This window comes from Argentina silus (genome assembly GCF_951799395.1).
Source record: "Argentina silus genome assembly, chromosome: 3".
In the NCBI taxonomy this organism is placed as follows: Eukaryota; Metazoa; Chordata; class Actinopteri; order Argentiniformes; family Argentinidae; genus Argentina; species Argentina silus.
In genome coordinates, this window is record NC_139657.1 from 633,275 (window position 1) to 646,599 (window position 13,325).

The 13,325-nt window shown below is 52.1% G+C and overlaps 1 protein-coding gene across 1 annotated transcript in view; it reads left to right on the forward strand.

The window, feature by feature from the left end:
* lonp2 (lon peptidase 2, peroxisomal) overlaps window positions 1–12,887 on the forward strand; it is a 17,415-nt gene extending 4,528 nt beyond the window's left edge. Inside the window, exons 7-15 of the mRNA XM_083666973.1 lie at window positions 1,037–1,295; window positions 2,051–2,192; window positions 4,601–4,751; window positions 5,133–5,259; window positions 6,241–6,389; window positions 8,985–9,070; window positions 9,738–9,945; window positions 10,371–10,561; window positions 10,666–12,887. Of these exons, the coding sequence (XP_083523099.1) occupies window positions 1,037–1,295; window positions 2,051–2,192; window positions 4,601–4,751; window positions 5,133–5,259; window positions 6,241–6,389; window positions 8,985–9,070; window positions 9,738–9,945; window positions 10,371–10,561; window positions 10,666–10,896 (1,544 nt within the window). The 3' untranslated portion in view covers window positions 10,897–12,887. The remainder of the gene's footprint in view (window positions 1–1,036; window positions 1,296–2,050; window positions 2,193–4,600; window positions 4,752–5,132; window positions 5,260–6,240; window positions 6,390–8,984; window positions 9,071–9,737; window positions 9,946–10,370; window positions 10,562–10,665) is intronic.
* The last annotated feature ends 438 nt before the right edge of the window (window positions 12,888–13,325 follow it).

The following is a 13,325-nucleotide window of genomic DNA, read 5'->3' on the forward strand; positions in this document are numbered from 1 at the left end:
ACTAGCTAGCTGTGATCACAATTCAGCTACTGGGTTTGTCAGCTTGACTAACCTGTAATGCGGGACACCCAGCTAGCGAGCCAGAGAGGTTACAGCTAGCGAGCCAGAGAGGTTACAGCTAGCGAGCCAGAGAGGTTACAGCTAGCGAGCCAGAGAGGTTACAGCTAGCGAGCCAGAGAGGTTACAGCTAGCGAGCCAGAGAGGTTACAGTTGGAGCCAGAGAGGTTACAGTTGGAGCCAGAGAGGTTACAGCTAGCGAGCCAGAGAGGTTACAGTTGGAGCCAGAGAGGTTACAGTTGGAGCCAGAGAGGTTACAGTTGGAGCCAGAGAGGTTACAGTTGGAGCCAGAGAGGTTACAGTTGGAGCCAGAGAGGTTACAGTTGGAGCAGGTGTAAGGAGCGAGCCACTCCTCTGGGATTGAAAGCTCTGTCCACCTGATTCATCAAGCATGACAAGTATATAAAGTGCCTTCGGAAAGTATTCAGACCCCTTCACTTTTTCCACATTTTGTTGTGTTATAGACTCAATTTAAAATGGATTAAATTAAAAGAATTTGCCATCAATCCGCACACAATACCCGAGAATGACAAAGCGAAAACATGTCTTTTGAAATTTCAGTACATTTATTAAAACTCAAATACAGAAATACCTCATGAACATAAGTATTCAGACCATTTGCTATGACACTCTAATTGACACTCAATTAGCTAAAATGCAAAAATGTCATCAACAAATCACTCAACAATTTGAATTGAGTCCATTTTAATGCAAGGATAATAGTTCATGTACTTTTGAAATTAATATCTTTGTTTTTATAGGGTCTCTGATTTGCATAGGAATCACTTACACACTGTGTAGATTAGGAGGCACTGTATACATGTAGATGAGACTTGATGGCCACTAGAGGGAGCTCACTGCCACGGTTTGACCCTCGGTTTCCCAGTGTGCTGTTCCACACACAACCACTAGGGGGCGATATCTATCTAACTATGCAAAATGGAATCACCCCCTCTGCCTCGTCCCCCCGCCCCCCCAGACTGCCTGGACATCCGTGCTGCCCGCGTTCTATTGGACAACGACCACTACGCCATGGAGAAGCTGAAGAGGCGTGTCCTGGAGTACCTGGCGGTGCGTCAGCTGCGGAGCACCCTGAAGGGACCAATCCTGTGCTTCGTAGGACCGCCGGGGGTGGGCAAGACCAGCGTGGGCCGCAGCGTGGCCCGGACCCTGGGGAGGGAGTTCCACCGCATCTCCCTGGGGGGCGTCTGTGACCAGTCTGACATCCGCGGGCACAGGTGTGTGTGTGTGTGTGTGTGTGTGTGTGTGTGTGTGTGTGTGTGTGTGTGTGTGTGTGTGTGTGTGTGTGTGTGTGTGTGTGTGTGTGTGTGTGTGTGTGTGTGTGTGTTGGCTCTGAGGGGTGTATGTCAGTGTACAGATGAGGGGCTAGGGGAGGAGAGAGAGAGAGACCGGGGAAGAGGAGGAGAGAGAGAGAGAGAGGAGTGGCCCAGCCCTCCAGTGTTTTGGGCCTGTTTGGTTTCTATGGAAAAACCGCAGTGAAGAGTTTTCCTCTCCTCTTTTCCTCTCCTCCTCTGGCTGCTCATGTTGTAGAGAGCTGGTCTGCAGCACGGCCACACACACACACACACACACACACACACACACAATCTGAAGGTAACAGTCCTGGACACTCTCTGTGTAACGTGAGTGGACCACAGAGGGAGGACTAGGGGGGGCAGGCTATGATGTCACCCCTGATCCCCTTTGATCCCCTGTCACCATGGAGACCCCGGGCGGGGTGACATCATAACCTGCCCCCCCCCCCCCCCAACTTCAGTCAATCCATGAAACCTAACCATATACACACATACGCATATACACACGCACGCACACACACATACGCATGCACACCGCACACACACACACACACACCGCTGACGGTCTTCTGTCACAAGACCTTGAGGTATCACTCTCTCTCTCACCTAATCTCTCCATCTTCTTCCTCTCCTCCTGCCCCCCCCCCTCCGCCCCCCCCCCCCCCCCCCCCCCCCAGGAGGACCTACGTTGGCAGCATGCCAGGTCGCATCATTAACGGTCTGAAGACGGCGGGCGTCAACAACCCTGTGTTCCTATTGGACGAGGTGGACAAGCTGGGCAAGAGCCTGCAGGGGGACCCTGCTGCAGCCCTGCTGGAGGTGAGGGGGGGGGAGGGGGGGAGGGGGGGAGAGACCCTGCTTCAGCCCTGCTGGAGGTGAGGGGGGGGGGGGGGGACCCTGCTTCAGCCCTGCTGGAGGTGAGGGGGGGGGGGGAGAGACCCTGCTTCAGCCCTGCTGGAGGTGAGGGGGGGGGGAGGGGGGGAGAGACCCTGCTTCAGCCCTGCTGGAGGTGAGGGAGGGGGGAGGGGGGGAGAGACCCTGCTTCAGCCCTGCTGGAGGTGAGGGGGGGGGGGACCCTGCTTCAGCCCTGCTGGAGGTGAGGGGGGGGGGAGAGACCCTGCTTCAGCCCTGCTGGAGGTGAGGGGGGAGAGACCCTGCTTCAGCCCTGCTGGAGGTGAGGGGGGGGGGGGAAGGGGGGGAGAGACCCTGCTGGAGGTGAGGGGGGGGGGAGGGACCCTGCTGCAGCCCTGCTGGAGCCGAGGGGGGGGGGGGGGGGGGGAGACCTTGCTGCTGCCGCCGCCCTGCTCGAGCCCTGCCGGAGGTAAGGGGGCGTGGGGGGGGGGGGGGGGGGGAGACCCTGCTGCAGCCCTGCTGGAGGTGAGGGGGCGTGGGGGGGGGGGGGGGTAGGGGGGAGAGGCTGATAGGGGAGACGTGTGTGTGTGTGTGTTATCTGAGCTGCCTGTAATGCATTCTTAGGGAGATTATTCTTCACCTGGTATCAACAGGGATCTCTCACTGCTGTAGGTCTCCCCTCCACCTGGACACACACACACACACACACACACACACACACACACAGAGGTGTCTCCCCCCTCACCTGGACACACGCACGCACACTCACAAAGGATAGTCCTATGAGTGATGGTCCATCCAGGAGGCAGACTCCCGCTGCTCTTCCTGACCTCCAGGTTGTGCAACAGAACACATAGTCTCCAAATAGTAGTCTTGAGTTCTTCAACGTCCAGTACCAGAACGCAATCTGAGAACGTCCAGTACCAGTCCTTCAAATTGGCGGCTGTGGATTCTCCTTCAGAGGTTCCATTTTGCGCAACAGAAGTGTTCATGTGAAATCTCCTTCCCTTTTACTGCATGTTTCTAGTAAGTGATCATACGCTGTCTGCAGACACCCTAACCCTAACCCTCTAAGGCTGTTTGAAGGTCAGTCTGGGATTCACGTGTTTTGATTGCAGAATCTTGTGTTCAATAAAAATGTCCAGAAACCGGTTCAGGCAGTTACTCCTCTTCTTCAATTCCAGTGTTTTGGAATCAAATCCTCTGTTATTCCACAATCATCTTCTGATAATTCCCTCCTGGCTGGCTCGCCATTCCTAAGAGAACTGAAAGGACAGTGACTCCTGTGTTTAAGGAACCTTTTACTTACTTGGTGTAATCGGCAGCAGAGCAAATCCAGGCTCTGGGTCCAGCCGTGTGGTCTGAGCCAAGAACAGAGTTTTACCTCAGCTCTTCTAGTGTTTTACCCATTTGATCTGTCACCCAGTCTGAAGCAGGATGCAGAGCATCACCATGTTAATTGGTGTGATAGTTCTTGTCACACCTAACTTGATCGCTCACCATCACAGGATGTTGTGAGAACCAGTTCCAAATGGCTGGCCTGATCAGCATGTCTCCTCACAGACTGCAGCTTACATTCCACCGTAAGATGCTGTTTTCACTTCATTGAAACAACATCACAACAATTGAAGGTTGTTCAGTGTTAGTGAATATACCATTCTGCTGAAGTTGAAGGTTGTCTCCCTGTTGTTGGGGAAACGTTACTTGGATTAGTATTCTTTCTTTAACCTGGAGTCATTTCCTTTTCCTTTTGAGTTCGAGTTAGGGTTAGGGTTGGGTTAGGGTTAGAGTTAGGGTTGGGTTAGGGTTAGGGTTAGGGTTGAGTTAGAGTTGGGTTGGGTTAGGGTTAGGGTTGGGTTTGAGTTAGGGTTAGATTTAGGGTTAGAGTTAGGGTTGGGTTAGGGTTTGAGTTAGATTTAGGGTTAAAGTTAGGGTTAGGATTGGTTTAGAGTTAGGGTTGAGTTAGGGTTGGGCTGTAATCCTCTTATCTGGTCACGTGGGTGGTTTAGTAATCATGCTGCTTCCTCTGGAGGCCAGAACAGATCACAGTACAACCAGACCATAACCAGACCACAACCAGACCACAACCAGGCCCCAACCAAACCCCAACCAGACCACAACCAGACCATAACCAGACCATAACCAGACCACAACCAAACCACAACCAGACCCCAACCAAACCAGACCACAACCAGACCATAACCAGACCACAATCAGACCATAACCAGACCACAACCAGGCCCCAACCAAACCACAACCAGAACACAACCAAACCAGACCACAACTGGTTGTTCTGTTGGTCAGGTTCTGTGTGTGGTTCTGTTGGTCAGGTATGTAACTGTGTGTGTGTGTGTGTGTGTGGTTCTGTTGGTCAGGTTCTGGACCCAGAGCAGAACCACAGCTTCACGGACCACTACCTCAACGTGCCCTTCGACCTATCACAGGTCCTCTTCATCGCCACGGCAAACTCCACGGCAACCATCCCCCCCGCCCTCCTGGACAGGATGGAGGTGCTGCAGGTGCCAGGTCAGAGGTCACAGGCAGGGTCACGCCGGGGTCATAGGGGTCACGCCATCAGCAGCAGGAACATCGAGCCATGTGTCGTAGTTATTGATTAGTCTCTAATGGATCTGATTGGTTATTAGCACATGAATAGAATGATGTCACAGTTTAGCCCTGAGGGGGAGATGGAATATGTGAATATGGTAATATACTGCCTGGAGGGGTATAATGTTGTGTGTGTGTGTGTGTGTGTGTGTGTGTGTGTGTGTGTGTGTGTGTGTGTGTGTGTGTGTGTGTGTGTGTGTGTGTGTGTGTGTGTGTGTGTGTGTGTGTGTGTGTGTGTGTGTGTGTGTGTGTGTGTGTGTGTGTGTGTGTGTGTGTGTGTGTGTGTGTGTGTGTGTGTAGGCTACACCCAGGAGGAGAAGGTGGAGATTGCTCATCGTCACCTGATCCCTCAGCAGCTGGAACAGCACGGTCTCACACCCCAACAGCTGCAGATCCCCCAGGAGACCACCCTGGACATCACCAGCAGGTCCACACACACACACCACCCTGGACATCACCAGCAGGTCCACACACACACACACCACCCTGGACATCACCAGCAGGTCCACACACACACACCACCCTGGACATCACCAGCAGGTCCACACACACACACACACACCACCCTGGACATCACCAGCAGGTCCACACACACACACACACACACACACACACACACACACACACCACCCTGGACATCACCAGCAGGTCCACACACACACACACACACACACACACACACACACACACACACACCACCCTGAACATCACCAGCAGGTCCACACACACACACACACACACACACACACACACACACACACACACCACCCTGGACATCACCAGCAGGTCCACACACACACACACACACACACCACCCTGGACATCACCAGCAGGTCCACACACACACACACACACACACCACCCTAGACATCACCAGCAGGTCCACACACACACACACACACACACACACACCACCCTGGACATCACCCGCAGGTCCACACACACACACACACACACACACACACACACACACACCACCCTGGACATCACCAGCAGGTCCACACACACACACACACACACACACACACACACACACACCACCCTGGACATCCCCAGCAGGTCCACACACACACACACACCACCCTGGACATCACCAGCAGGTCCACACACACACACACACACACACACACACACACACACACACACACACACCACCCTGGACATCACCAGCAGGTCCACACACACACACACACACACACACACAGGCAGACACGCAGTTATGCACACACACACACACACACACACACTGACCAGAGGGGAGCAGAGCAGAGCAGTGGGTTAGAGAGGACCAGGGGAGTGATTATCTCTCAGCTGGACAGAAGGTGTGTGTTTATGGGTCTGTGTGTGTGTTTATGGGTCTGTGTGTGTGTGTGTGTGTGTGTGTGTGTGTGTGTGTGTGTGTGTGCAGGTACACACATGAGGCGGGCGTGCGTTCTCTGGAGAGGAAGATCGGGGCGATCTGTCGGGCGGTGGCTGTCAAGGTCGCTGAGGGTCAGAAGGTCACCAAACCCGAGGCCACGCCCTCTGAGACCACCCCCCAGGGAGTAGACCATGGAGGTAGGCACACACACACACACACACCACTCTGGACATCACCAGCAGGTCCACACACACACACACACATTACACACACACACACTCTCCACTACACTACACATACACGCACTACACACATTATTTTATGATTTTATACAAACACGATTGATGAGCAACACTATTTTACCAGGGTTTTTACTACATTTACATTTATGGCATTTAGCAGACGCCTTTATCCAAAGCGACTTACAACAAATACATTTGTTTAAGTAAGTGAATCATCTATCCATCAGTCATCATAAGATAAAGTCATCAATGCTCAGACCAGGGTTAGGGGTTAGGGCCGTAGGCAGTCACAATGCCAGAAGAAGGAATATTTTTTTATTTAGTTTTTTTATTAACAGGAGAGAAACTTGTAGTGGGTGTGAAGTGGTCTTTAGGACGGGCTTGACAGTAAGCGTGTCGTGGCCAGAGGTCCAGGCCTGGTGACCTCAGAGACAGTTTTCTAGGAGAGTCTGTCTTCAGATGGTCACCTTGGTGACACCGACTGCCTGTCTGGGGTTGACACATTTTGGTTCTGTTTAATGTTCTGAAAATAAATATTTGTTCTATTTTTAAACCACACCGAACGCTCTGGTTCTTTAGGCTTCGGTCTTAAAGCCCTTCAAACCTTACTTTAATGTAAAAATCGTAATAATTATTGTTATGAAAAACAATAACATTTTTGGCCCTATCACAGAGCCCTAGTCAGAGTCTATTGTGTTGTCTGAACACCACATCCATGTCTGCTCTGTGTTCCTCTGCGCACACACACACACACACACACACACACACACACACACACACACGCACACACGCACACACACACACACTCAGCCGGCTGTGCATTCCCTGGCGCCAAAAGACTGCTGACCACTGCACAATGCCCTCTTACAAACATACAGACACACACACACACACACACGCACACGCACGCACACACACACACACGCACAGACACACACACGCGCACACACACACACACGCGCACACACACACACACACACACACACACACACACACACACGCACACGCACACGCACACACGCACAGACACACACACACACAGGCACGCTATCCACCCTCTGAATATGAGGCCTTCTGAGGGGTACAGGGGAGGGAGGGAGGGAGGGTGCCCCCCCTCCCCCCTCCCCCCTCTCTGTGCAGCTGCTCTTGTGTAACAGGAGGAATCCCACTGCCAGTTAACACAGCCAGAGCAGGGAGGGAGGGAGGGAGGGGGGGGGGGCAGATTTATGGCTCTGCAGCAGTTGCCCTATTGAAACTGAAATTGACCATGCCACACACACACACACACACACACACACACACACACACTCTCCTCTCCACCCTGCACAACCTTCTGCACGAGGAAGAACAGATGAGCAGATGAAGAGAGAGAGAGAATGAAGAGAGAGAATGAAGAGAGAGAATGAAGAGAGAGAGAGAATGAAGAGAGAGAATGAAGAGAGAGAATGAAGAGAGAGAATGAAGAGAGAGAGAGAGAGAGAATGAAGAGAGAGAGAGAGAGAGAATGAAGAGAGAGAGAGAGAGAATGAAGAGAGAGAATGAAGAGAGAGAGAGAATGAAGAGAGAGAATGAAGAGAGAGAATGAAGAGAGAGAGAATGAAGAGAGAGAATGAAGAGAGAGAGAGAGAGAGAGAGAATGAAGAGAGAGAGAGAGAATGAAGAGAGAGAGAGAGAATGAAGAGAGAGAGAGAATGAAGAGAGAGAATGAAGAGAGAGAATGAAGAGAGAGAGAGAGAGAATGAAGAGAGAGAGAATGAAGAGAGAGAGAGAGAATGAAGAGAGAGAGAGAGAATGAAGAGAGAGAGAGAATGAAGAGAGAGAGAGAATGAAGAGAGAGAGAGAGAATGAAGAGAGAGAATGAAGAGAGAGAATGAAGAGAGAGAGAGAGAGAATGAAGAGAGAGAGAGAATGAAGAGAGAGAATGAAGAGAGAGAGAGAATGAAGAGAGAGAGAGAGAATGAAGAGAGAGAGAGAATGAAGAGAGAGAGAGAGAATGAAGAGAGAGAATGAAGAGAGAGAATGAAGAGAGAGAGAGAGAGAATGAACAGTCTTAACTCTTCCTCTTTGTGCAAATGCCTCACTGTTGCCTGGTAACCATGACATTATTGGCAGACAGAACAAAGCTTTGAGGTGTGTGTGTGTGTGTGTGTGTGTGTGTGTGTGTTCGCGTGTTCGCTCTCCCAGCTGCTCCAGGCTAGTGGTCACAGATGTCACATGACTGTTTGCTACACACCTGTTGTCACACACACACCTCATCCCCTCCCTCCCTCTCTCTCTCCCTCCCTCCCTCCCTCTCTCTCTCTCTCTCTCTCTTTCTTCTCCTCTCCTCCCTCTCTCTTTCCTCTCCTCCCTCTCCCTCCCTCTCCCTCTCTCTTTCTCCTCCCTCTGTCTTTCCTCTCCTCCCTCCCTCTCTCCTCCCTCTCTCTTTCCTCTCCTCCCTCTCCCTCCCTCTCCCTCTCTCTTTCTCCTCCCTCTGTCTTTCCTCTCCTCCCTCCCTCTCTCTCTCCTCCCTCTCTCTTTCCTCTCCTCCATCCCTCCCTCTCTCCTCAGACATGGCCACGCCCCCTGAGATGCCCATCGTGGTGGACCTCATCGCCCTGAAGGACATCCTGGGTCCGCCCCTGTTTGACATTGAGGCACGCTGGTTACTGTTCATTTATTATTATTACTATTATTACTACTGTTTATTTACTATTAATATTATTATTACTGTTTATTTATTATTAGTAGTAGTAGTATTATTGTTATTATTATTATTACTGTTTGTTTATTTGTTATTGTTATTGTTATTCTGTTTATTATTATGTTTATTTCCTGGTTGAGGTTGCTAGTGCTGTTTATTGTCTGGGGGTCAGAGAAGAGGGTTAGAGAGGGTTAGACAGGGTTAGACAGGGTTAGAGAGGGTTAGAGAGGGTTAGAGAGAGAGGGTTAGAGAGAGAGGGTTAGAGAGGGTTAGAGAGAGAGGGTTAGAGAGGGTTAGAGAGAGAGGGTTAGAGAGGGTTAGAGAGGGTTAGAGAGGGTCAGAGAAGAGGGTTAGAGAGGGTTAGACAGGGTTAGAGAGGGTTAGACAGGGTTAAAGAGGGTTAGACAGGGTTAGAGAGGGTTAGAGAGGGTTAGGGAGGGTTAGACAGGGTCAGAGAGGGTTAGACAGGGTTAGGGTTAGAGAGGGTTAGAGAATCTGAATTAGAATGGAACAACAGCTGAGGTATGTGTAGATGACGTGTATGTGTCTGTGTGTGTCTGTGTCTGTCTCTGCGCGTGCGTGTGTGTCTGTCTCTGCGTGCGTGTGTGCGTGCGGTCCAGGTGTCCGAGCGTCTGACCCTGCCGGGCGTGGCGCTGGGCCTGGCGTGGAGCCCCCTGGGGGGGCAGATCATGTTTGTGGAGGCCAGCCGCATGGAGGGGGAGGGCCAGCTCACCCTCACCGGCCAGCTGGGCGACGTCATGAAAGAGTCCGCCCACCTCGCCATCAGCTGGCTACGCACCAACGCCCGGACCTACCAGCTCACCAACAGTGAGACACACACACGCAGACACACACACGCAGACACACACACGCAGACACACACAGACACACACACACACACACGCAGACACACACACGCAGACACACACGCAGACACACACAGACACACGCAGACACACACACACACACACACACACGCAGACACACACACGCAGACACACACACACACACACACACACACACACACACACGCAGACAGACACACACAGACACACACACGCACACACACACGCAGACACACACACACACACACACACACACACAGACACATGCACATAGACACACACAAACACCAACACGCACGCTCACACACACGCACACACACACACACACACACACATAAGTGCTACCTTTTTTCCATAGTTAGGCAAAACAGTTGACCTAGGTTACTCTGTGTGTGTGTGTGTGTGTAGTGGTTGGGGGTCCAGACCCTCTGGAGGGGACAGACATCCATCTCCACTTCCCGGCGGGTGCGGTCACTAAGGACGGCCCCTCGGCGGGCGTCACCATGGTAACCTGCCTGGCGTCGCTGTTCAGCGGTCGCCTGGTGCGCTCTGACGTCGCCATGACAGGAGAGATCACCCTCAGAGGACTGGTACTGCCGGTGAGAACACCCACACCCACACACACACACACACACACACACACACACACACACACCCCCACACCCACACTCCACCACGCCCCTGACCTGTGATCTCTGTGCAGGTGGGCGGGATCAAGGACAAGGTGCTGGCAGCCCATAGGGCGGGAGTGAAGCGCATCATCATCCCCCGGAGGAACGAGAAGGACCTGGAGGAGATCCCCGCCCACGTCAGGGCGGAGCTAGACTTCGTCGCCGCCGGCACCCTGGACGAGGTCCTGAATGCGGCCTTCGACGGGGGGTTCCCCGGGACGGCCACACCCCTCACACACCCCCACCTCGCCAGCAAGCTGTGAGGCCGGGTCAGGGTCAGGGCCGGGTCAGGGTAGAACTATCGCCCCACACGGACGATAAGATCACTATATCATATTGATGTGGTCGCTGAGGTGATAAAACACTGATCCAGGCACTGGGAGGACACATACACACACACACACACACACACACACACACACACACAGTGACATAGACACACACACACACACACACACACACACAGTGACACATACACACACACACGCACGCACACACACACACACACACACACACACACACACACACACACAGTGACACACACACACACACACACACACACACACACACACACACACACACACACAGTGACATAGACACACACACACACACACACACACACACACACACATACACACAGTGACACATACACACACACACGCACGCACACACACACACACACACACCTGGACATGGAGAGAGTCTCTTCCCACACACACCTGTGATGTCATCTCCCAGCCTGTGGACTAACCAGCGGCTAGTTTATACTAGTTTATACTAGTTTATACTTGATCACATTTCTGTCTGTATTATTGTCTCTAACACGCCTCTCTTACTGCTGCTCCTCCCACCTGAGGGTTAGGGTTAGGGTTAGCTCAGCGCCGTGCTCCTCTCACCTGGCGCCACACACACTCTCACCTGGCGCCACACACACTCTCACCTGGCGCCACACACACTCTCACCTGGCGCCACACACACTCTCACCTGGCGCCACACACACTCTCACCTGGCGCCACACACACTCTCACCTGGCGCCACACACACTCTCACCTGGCGCCACACACACTCTCACCTGGTGCCACACACACTCTCACCTGGTGCCACACACACTCTCACCTGGCGCCACACACACTCTCACCTGGCGCCACACACACTCTCACCTGGTGCCACACACACTCTCACCTGGTGCCACACACACTCTCACCTGGTGCCACACACACTCTTCAACACGCCTGGGTTTGAATGTGTCTGTTTAGCGCCGGCAGAAAGAGAAGAGAAAATGGAGCTGACTGGATAAATCTGAGACACGGTTGATGAGTTAAAGGTTAAGGATGAGTTAAAGGTTAAGGATGAGTTAAAGGTTAAGGATAACCCTCGTTTTAAATTTCAAAAATTATCATAAGTAATACATCATGAAATGAAAAGACTTCTATGCGAGACATCATCTCATGATCAGAGAACTCACACATCGGGTGAATCTCAAAAGTGTTTCCTCTGTCCTCTGTCCTCGCTGCAAACTCAGACAGCATTTGAACACGAGTTCAAGGAGGAGAGAGGAAGAGAGGGAAGACTTTTAAGATCCACCCAAAGTCTGCAGGAGCTCCCTGGTGTGAAATCAAGGCTGAATGTGAGCTGATAAATCAGCGCTCCGCTGCTCCGACGTTAAGCTGTGATTGTGTTGATCAGGCTCTGACGTTAAGCTGTGATTGTGTTGATCAGGCTTGGGCTGAATAGAGGAAATCAGTCGAATTTTCATAGAAATGTTTTAAACATTTTTGATGTAAAAAAAAAAGTGAAATGTATTTAGCTAAAGCTACTTGATGTAAAAAAAATAATCAAGAAATCATCCAAAAACAAATGCCATTACTGAATTGTCATTTCAATTGACCTTACTGAATGGAAATTGAGCGGAGGCAGACCCTGGTGGAGAGGGACACAGTGGGGGCAGACCCTGGTGGAGAGGGACACAGTGGGGGCAGACCCTGGTGGAGAGGGACACAGTGGGGGCAGACCCTGGTGGAGAGGGACACAGTGGGGGCAGACCCTGGTGGAGAGGGACACAGTGGGGGCAGACCCTGGTGGAGAGGGACACAGTGGGGGCAGACCCTGGTGGAGAGGGACACAGTGGGGGCAGACCCTGGTGGAGAGGGACACAGTGGGGGCCTGGTTGCAGTCTAAGCATATTGTTAAGATGCAACTATTGTCTTAACTATTGTCTTAACGGTGGCATCCACACGGTCACCAACGGCAGAAAATAAACACCTGAATCCTCTGTGTGTCTCATTGAAAGTGCTTTGTTGTCTGCTGTGTATTCTCTGAGTTTGAGTGTTGTGGAGGAGTCAGCAGAAAGCCCTGATGCCGCTGCCTCAGCATGGGTCAGAGCAGGCTGGGGGTGGCAGGCTGGGGGTGGCAGGCTGGAGGTGGCGGGCTGGAGGTGGCAGGCTGGAGGTGGCAGGCTGGAGGTGGCAGGCTGGGGGTGACGGCGTTTACACCGACCATGCTGCTGGAGGACAGCTACATCATCATGCTCTATCTCTAGGCTGCAGTGGAGGGAGACATCAGAGGACGGGCTCATTGTAATGCATGGAATGGAACGAGGAATGGTATCAAACACAATATAATACATGCCATTTAGCTGACGCTTTTACCCAAATCGACTTACATTGCAGTGAGTTCATACATTTCAGTATAT